Here is an 8,930-nt window from a genome sequence, read left to right as displayed (position 1 = left end):
AGCTCTTCTCTGTCGAGACATAATGAAATTCTTTCAACAAAGTTTTGTTGGCAACAGCTGTCGTGTAAGTCTCTGTTGCTCTTAAAAAACACAACTGCTTTAAAGCTATTCGCCCACCATTTCTCATTAAGTCGGCTCAGTAAGAAAAATCTGGAAACTTCCTAAAGCATTCCACCAAAGGGGGAAATGGGATTCTTGTACATTAACTTCTTTGAAGCTTAGAACTCGGTGGCCTTTCCCACTCGATAATTTAAAAAAAAACTTTGGTAGGTTTACGCTCTCTCCTAAAAGGATGGTGATCCAACTGATCATTCCGTCTGAACAGAGTCAAAACAACGACTAACATCGTCTGCTAAGCCAATGGCACCATCAATGCAAAAGAGCGAGCAATTTAAACTGACACACACACAAAATCCTTAGAAATGGGGAGGATAAACGCGATAGAGGCCGGGGTTATTATCATATTCCGTTGGCAGTCCTCTGTAACGTGAATCATTACCGTTCCTATTATTTCAAGTATTTCTTGTCGAGTTTTAGTCAACCGCAAATTTTCTTTCTTCTTTTCGTTGTTGCAGGGGGACTTTGCCACGCATCGTCAGCGTGTCACGGACGACAGTTTGCATCGTCCAATATTTTTTTGTTGTTGATTGAACTATATTTTTTTCTTCCAACATTTTTGTATTGTTTTTTTTTGTCCTTGTCAGCTGTATTATTAAACATCAAGCCGTCTTGAAAGTTGAGAAAAGCAATTTTAGTTTTATTCGATGGGCTGACCTTTTGTCTCTATTTACTAGCAAAAAAAAATAATAATAACGTGGACATTGACGTACTCACAGCCATTGGACTACGTGACTTTCCTTATATCAAAGATTTTTTGAAACGCTGAAAAATGGTCTGACGTACTATACCCTCTCGAAGAAAACAAATCCCGGTGTACTTTTTAATCAATGTAGCCCACGCATATCTTTTGACGTAATCACGATAGCTAACATGGAAGTAAATAACAATCTGCAGGGCAAAGACGTGGGGTGATTGGAATTTTTTTTTTTTTTTAAAGAAAGAATCACAGAAGAGATTGTCTGGTGTGAGGATATAATGGGTTCGTGTCACGCTCTGGTACCACCAGTAGAGCAGACGACAACGTGCCACACACCTTTTTTTGTGTGTGTGTGTGTACACATATCAAGGGGGGAAAACAAAATAAATAGGAACACGAATCTCATGAAAATGATGGCATACCTTTTTATTTTCAAGTTCTTCTGAAAGACCCCGTTGTCGATGTCAACGGGGTGTAAGTGTCATCGTTCTCTTCTTGTCATTTCACAATACCCGCCATCGTCTTTGAGAGATGTAGCCTTTCATCTTTTCCATGAATAGTTGAAGCAATGAGGCAGATCGGTTTCATCGCTGCCTTAACGATCAAGTATAAACATCGACAGTGTCTCTCTCTCTGTAGGGCAACGCCCTCCCTGGTTTTTATTGTCTTTCATCCAGCGCTTCCTTCGCTTTTGTTGCCACTTGGCCGGCTACAAGGACCTCCATCTATGTGTGCAATCTCATAGAGTCTAAGATGAATCCGCCAACAGTTCCCTCTTTTGTTTTTTTATTGATCTTCAAATCCATTTTTTTCTTTTTTTACGATGTCATTACCCGCTAAAATTCAAAGGCATTTGCATTCACAAAATGAATAAATCATACGAATCATATTGAAACTTGGATTGAAGTTAACCAGAAATCTGATTCTTTGATCGCATTTTTGATGGCCGCCCCGAATGGCAGTACACACTAGACAAAGTTTATTGATTGATGATCTTTTTCCTACATATAATGCCCTTAGTCATTAATATAAAATAGAAATACGATGACGTGGGACGAGGATTTCTTCGGCAGCGAAGAACCAATACAACAGCGATCCTGTCCCAGCTCTTGACATGAATGCCCTTTAGGAAACAGCTGGAGGCGGCATGCACATCAGCTTGATATAACCAATTATTCTTTTATGTCTTTCATCTTCAAAGACGTCAAATGTCACCTTTTCTCTTTGATATTGTTTCTTGGGATGTTGTTTATTTCAATATATTCATCAATTATTTAGAAGAACTGAATTGATCGACTATATAGCTTTGCTAAATAATCCTGATGTTTTTGTTTTTTTTGGGTTAATTTTGTTGTTGTCATGGTGTTTTTGTAATCATAATTGAAGAGTACAATTAATTATGTGTTATATTAATAATACAACAGTGAATTGAACATTGAACGATGAAACAAAAAACAGCTGGGAATTACACAGGCGTATGGAAATAGACAGAGATGCCCCTTCTTGATTGAAAGGGCAGAAACAGATATAAGAGGAATGCCAATCTGAAAATAATTTTTAGAAAAATCAATATTAATATATGGTAATAATATATCATGTGTTTTGGAAGAATATTGAGAAAATGAAAAATCATATCAACTCATTTTTCAATTCAGGTTTGAATCAACATGACTGTCGATTTTCTCTTTTCGAGTTGCGTAATAAATTCTTGAAATTGTGGATGTGGAGGGTCCGGAAAGCGATTTCCCTTATCGACATGAACGACTAGAATTTTCTTCGAAAGAATAATGGAGCTGAAAAACCAATGGATTAACAAATTGCTAATGTCGAAAATAGGACGATTGGCTTTAAATAAATCATCTTTTTTCTAAAAACAAAACAAAACTTATTGAGAATTCAAATAATTTTATGCTTTGTCCTGATGGCTGGTGATGTTTTCTCTTGTGGGGGGGCTGAGATCTGCTCCGTCGTGTTTGGGAATATTCTATGGGGAAGGTATTGAAGAAATGAATGTTTCCGAATCAATTCCTTTTCTGTTGTTTGAGTGGGTCGTTTTCTTAGCCCCATTTCTGGAAGAGTCCAGCCCGATGGCATCGGCAATTGGATCCCCACAGGTTGCAACGACAGGAGCTACTGAAGCAGCAATCGTTCCTCCTGTGGTCGCAGCTGCCTCCGCGTCGGATGCAAGATCGTCTGGAAACATAAATCAAAGGCGAACGTCTGAAAAAAGAAATAAATGTAAGAAAAAAAACGCAGAAAAATGGGGGTGAAAGCGGGAGAAAAATAAAACAGGGCAAAACCTACGCAGTTTTTGCACGCAATTCAAAAAAAACTTGCGAACAATTGACAGTTTTTGTGTAGCCTCTTGCAAGCACAAAATGGCGAATAAAGAGGATTTATGTGGTTATCAAGGAGAAAAGGACAAATTTGACTATTAATTTATCGCTTCGCTCACGCGAGACACTTTCATTTCGTCCATTTTCACGATGTAGCAATTGATCTCCCTCCCCCTTTTTTTATTTTGGTTAAGCGATTATCCTTAAACAGATGACCACTCTGACCGAATAGAAAAGTATGTCATTGCGGAAGCTTCTGCGTGCCTTAATTATTTATCAGTCCGAGACATGGAACACTTTCTCTTGTTCAGAAAACAAAAATCGATATCTCCCCCCCCCCCTAACAACAAGTGAACGATCCAACAAAGCCTCATCATTTGCCCTTTCGTGACTATGTCTTACGTCTTATTCCATTTGACGAATGTTACTACGCACAGGCTTTTATAATTTATTTACAAATACCAAATAATCGAATCAAAATTTTGTTTTTTTTACAACGTCAGTTGGTAAGATGACTTATTTCACGTCTCGTCAGTTCCCTTAAAGACTGCGTGTAATTGTTATGTTCTCGCCTGCACTTGGCTGACTGACATCCCAAGTCAACGCTCTTTCAATTAAGGCTGTTCTCTTTCTTTCTAAATTAAGCTGTCACTCTCTCGTTTGTCTTTTTTCACCTCTCCAGCAAACAGCGCTAATCAGACACACTACACCTTCTATTAATCGAAAAATGCGCAGAACAAACAAAATAAAACAACAACAAAAGTTGGGTCAGAGGCTCCAATGGAATGGCTGATAATAAAAAAAAGAAAAGAAAAACTAAACGAGGGGAAATGAGAGATGCACACAGCATTCAACACAAACCGAATAATCTTGAAAATTGAAGAAGAACATCAGAAACATACTTTTGGGCGTTATCCATTAGAGGTTCAGCGTTGTCGGTAAAATAGTTCAATCCAGCAGATTGTTGTTCGTTAGCCATCTGATCGTCTGTTACTGCAATCAAAGAATTAAAACAAAAAAATGTTAAAAGACTTCAATTAGAACAAGAATCTCAACTGCTCGCCAACGAAAAATGAAATGTGTCTCGGGAGCGAATCACGTCTCCGTTTGCACCGAGAAATTCCAGACTCTCGTTACAAAGAGAACGTCATCACTCGACCTTGTTTCGGGAGTTATTCAGTCACGCTTATATAACACGCCCCATACACTCCTTTACGTCACTATTTTAGCGTCTTCATTCCACCATCAACGTTTTCGTTTGTTAGGTGGGCGTACTTTGATTGACTGTCGATCGATGATGCCTTTTGTAATTCCCGCGTGATTGCATCAAAAGCTATTTATTCGAGTTCGTCGAATGCAACCTTTCAGAGTTGCACTCGATTAAATTTTATATCCGTCAATGACGTAGAGAATGCAAGGTTTGATTCGACTTCAGCCATAATTAAAACATATAATAATAGCCATAATTAAAGTATTAACCAATTCAAATTTGCTACGAGGGAGAAGAAAATCACGTTCTTATTTCTGCCTATAGCAAAACGAAAGGCAAACGCAATAAAATGGCGAAATCATCTAAGATGGCACGAAAAAAGAAAAATCGCAAACAAATTAAGAAACAGCGGGCCACGCTGTGACAACACGACGGAGTTTTCAAACCGAGTTAGCAACAAGGGAAACGGGCCATATGGTACGCGTCCAGCCTAATGTCAACAGCAAGGACATGGAAAATGTACAACTCCTTTTTGTTTTCTTCTTCAACAGCGTTTTTTGTTTCAATTCTTTGAAGAACTTCTCCGAAAAGGAACGATGAAAAAAAAACAAAACAAGGTCGTTAATTCGAAGGACGAAAGAGTCGACGCTGGTTTTTCTTCAAATCTCTGGGCGACGTCTTCCATAAAGAGAATTCGTTAATCTTTATTAGTATTTAAAAAAAAAAAGAGGGCCTAAAGTTTCATCTAACGCCTCAAATTGCCAAACGCGCCCAGTCCCCTCCCCCATTTTTTTTTTAATGCAAAAGTCGTAAAAAATAATTAGGTAGTGCGTGCATGAGTTTGTAACTGTGAAATGAGATAGTGTGTCCCACACCTTACGTCGTGTATACAATGACGTCAATGCTTTTGGCGAGAAGCTCAAGATAAGAAACGCAAGATTAATTAAAACCCGAAAATGTTTAAACTTTAAGTTTGTTGCATCACACAACTGCGTCTCCAATGTTTTGATGGCTGCTTTCAAAGTTGTTCTTGATAATGACATTAAAACGTTGCATAAAGGCTTTCATGTGAACGTTAAAAATAGACGAAAGCATCAAATCCTACCCCGAAAAAAAAAAACAAGAAACAAAACAACAGATGTCTAAGATTGTGTGAGGGGGCATTAAAGAAAAAAAGATCGATAGATAATGAGATCAAGAGAGTGCCATTACGCCAAACTTGACTTTCGCGTTCAACTCCCGGGCCGGAGATTCACGACATGGTGCGGGAGCGGGGGGAGTAAAAAGGCGCACGTTCCTATTAGCAGTTGATTTGAAAAGTACAACCATAAAAACAAGAGAGCAGGATCCATTTTTTGTTTTGTTTTATTTGAAAGAGAAATAGATTGGAAAATATAAGCCAAGTACTACATTCAAACTCTTGATTGCCCATCAAAAACGGATCGACTCACATCCTCCAATCAAATGAAGTTATCCTCAAAAAGTTGGGAATAAAAATTCAACAAAAAAGCTATTAGTTCCCAATCTAATTATGGCTATTGACAAACATAGACGAAAGTAGAAAGGTAATCGATTTTGGATCAACAATAGATTTCATTCAACTTTGCCTTGAATATGTTTTTTTAAAAAGATGGGGGTCGAAAACGTGATGACATTACTTTCGTATTTCACGAGATCATTTGAAAAAAAAAAAAAAATTATTAGAAAGTGTGACAACTTTCTCGTGCGGAACGTGATAACGCGGGCGTTGTCCCGTTATCCTTGCTCCAATCATCGTCAACGTCCGTTTCTCAATTGCCGCGAATTGACACTGGAGGGGGCAAGGTCTTCTAGTCTAACCGGATGATGCGTGTTTGATTGACGGGTCGAGGTTTTCCAAAAGAAATTTAAACCCGTTATTCATTTAAGTACGTCAGGTGACGAAGGGAAAGAAAAAATGATCGCCATAACCCAACGGATTTTGAAAATGAAACCATCACTTAATTTCTATGACAATCGTTCAATTTACCAAGAGATGAACGACGTTATTTTCTACTGCAAAGGTCACGGGCATTCTCTAACGTGAACAGAACTATTGAAAACTGAATAAGTTCCGTGACCTTTTCACTGGAAAGTTTGCAAGGCCATCGTCGAAAGAGCGAAAGGGTCTTTTTGGGCAATGCATGTAAAAGTACACCGAACATACGCCAGCGTTCTAATTGTATAGACACTCCCCAAGTTTAAAAGATGCATTAAAAAGGAAAAATAAAATAAAAGAAATGCAAACAGGCCACAACAAAAAGCCGTGCATTCACGCGGGATTCAAGACGCCTTTTACATTTTTTGTGAGTGCCCTCCTATGATATTATGCAGAGGAATAACAAAATAGTAAAAGATGTGAACGTTATGGAAAGATTTATACGCCGCAAGAATCTAAAAATAAAATAAAAACTGAAAAAAAGATTTCGATGCAAAACATAACTATTCTATCCCCCCACCCCACAGACCTAACATTGGTTGGACAACAAAGAGCAGACGTTCGATGCGATCCTCGGAAAGGTCCCCTCCATTTTGGTGCTGCGAAATAAAGTAAACTTTTTTCTTCCCGCCGAACGAACAGATAAAAATTATTTAGTAGGACAGGAGCGCATATGGCCAATATGACAATGCTGAAGCCAACAGTTTGCTGCACATTTGTTAGCGCTAACAAACAAACAAAAAAATTCCCCTTTTTTTCGCGTCTGGCTCATTTCCAAAGTCTTAAGAGATGAAAAAAAAAAAGATATAAATCGAAATCGATAAATCAAAAGTGTGTGACATAATGCAACAAGATTACGGTTGCGTGTGTAAAAAAACAAAAGCCAAGCAACAGGCAGAAGAAAAAAGTTGAAGCCAATTGGATCAGATCGTTGAGCCGAAAGTAAATGACTTCACACACACACACACGGGACGAGCTCGAAAAAACATGTCCCTATTTGTTTGAGTGCCTCCAACCTATCCTGCGGAATGTTTTTTTTTTTCCTCTGCCCTTTTACCCTTTTTTTTCATCCAGCCACTTTCTTATTTCCGTCGAGTAGATGCGAAAAAAAAAATGACAGAATTGCATACGTAAAGGAAGTGCGGGTTGAGAGGAGTGGAGAATAGAAGTAAATCTAATCCCAACCATCACACGTAGGGACACAAGAGCAGAGCCAACTGGATGTAGCGGCGAAAGATATCGATCCGTGTTTTTTTTCCGAGAGAGAGACATTCGCAGTGTGTAGGGACATTCTTAGTGCCGTGGCTGCAGTGTGTACGTACACAACAGTAAATACATTGAAAGGTGTCGGTTGAAAAAAATAAAATCCCACGCATGGAAAGACATGAGACCACATCAGTTATCTATACTCTCCTTCTTTTAACATGACACCTACACGCAACTCTATCTGTTCCATTACGTGCATTTTGGATAGAAAAGGACCCAATGTGGACGGCCTATTGTTTGCGCTTACGTGGCTAAATGTTAGCTTTAGAAAATAAAAATTTTACCTTCGTCAAAGTAATGCGGATCGAAACTGAGGACGGCCTGGCTCAAGACGACAACTGCCAAAAGGATGACCAACACTTTGGAAACCATTCTTGATGTCTCGTAGTTCACGATCGAAAATGGAAGACGAAATGTCTGACAACAATTTTGGACGATTTTTAAAAAGACATGTCATGAGACTATTAGAATAGTTAAATGTACCAGACGATTGTGATGAGTAGTCCGCTTTTCTCAAAACGTGGATGTCCGGTAAAGTCAATTTTCTCCGTAATAAAATATCGCGATTTCCTCTCCAAAAGAAAACTTGATAATCGAATTCTGTTTTGATGTTCCCGTAATTTAAAGTAGAAAAAAAAAAGATAAATGATTCCAGGAAAATTGAGCGCTGAGCGGAATCGAAGAGACGAACGAAATGTTACCGAGGAGCGTGCAATGTGACGAAGCGGGAGCAGCTGGGCTGTTGTATTTATCGGTGGCCTTCGCAAGAAAAAAGAAGGAGGCTATATAGTCGCCCAGTTAAGATAGCGGACACTGCGCTTGCTCATAGCCTCTCGCGTCAAGGGGAGCCCCTTCCAGCAGTTGATGCGCACAACACGATCACGTCGATAGACACGCAGCTAACAAATTCCTGTCACAAATCAATTCAACATATCGTTACGAGGAGTACATTTTCCGTTAATTACCAGCTGGTACAAGCTCTTTCTCCTCCAGGTTGAAAGCCAAATTATTCTCGCCTCATCCATTAAGATCTGTGCATGTGGAAGAATGTTCTACGAAGATCGCTTATGAAATGAAACAAAAACGTGACTGGCAAAATTAAGAAGAAACTGTTTAAGACTGTCTCTTTACCATGGCTGTGTCGTGCGTGATTGTGTAGTGATAATCAACTCCTCCTTCACGACAGCCTTGGTCGACGGCCCTCGTCGCCTTCAATCAACCAGAAACACGCCAACGCTCTTCCAATCCATAATCCAGGTTCTCAGCGTCACTGAGTTCGTAGAAAATCTTTTTCAAAAAGACCTGTAGCAACAAAAACATGTGGACCCGTCAGATGACAATTGG

At 39.0% G+C, this 8,930-nt stretch overlaps 1 protein-coding gene across 2 annotated transcripts; it reads right to left on the bottom strand.

Annotated features, from left to right (window-relative positions):
- Window positions 1-2,205: 2,205 nt before the first annotated feature.
- LOC116925294 lies at window positions 2,206-8,485 on the bottom strand. Of its 2 annotated transcripts, XM_045175326.1 has the most exons (5): window positions 8,288-8,485; window positions 8,070-8,186; window positions 7,871-8,003; window positions 4,056-4,146; window positions 2,206-3,037 (listed from the first exon to the last, which is right to left on the bottom strand). In XM_045175326.1, exons 3-5 carry the CDS (start codon window positions 7,956-7,958, stop codon window positions 2,875-2,877), a joined length of 342 nt encoding a protein of 113 aa, XP_045031261.1. In that variant the 5' UTR covers window positions 7,959-8,003; window positions 8,070-8,186; window positions 8,288-8,485; the 3' UTR covers window positions 2,206-2,874. The 2 variants fall into 2 exon arrangements, with proteins under 2 accessions (XP_045031261.1, XP_045031260.1); XM_045175325.1 differs by lacking the exon at window positions 8,288-8,485 and having other exon boundaries at window positions 8,070-8,281.
- Between the last annotated feature and the right edge of the window lie 445 nt (window positions 8,486-8,930).

Source organism: Daphnia magna, linkage group LG6 (genome assembly GCF_020631705.1).
Source record: "Daphnia magna isolate NIES linkage group LG6, ASM2063170v1.1, whole genome shotgun sequence".
In the NCBI taxonomy this organism is placed as follows: domain Eukaryota; kingdom Metazoa; phylum Arthropoda; class Branchiopoda; order Diplostraca; family Daphniidae; genus Daphnia; species Daphnia magna.
Note: the sequence above shows the minus strand (reverse complement) of the source record. Positions and strands in the feature narration are given on the sequence as shown.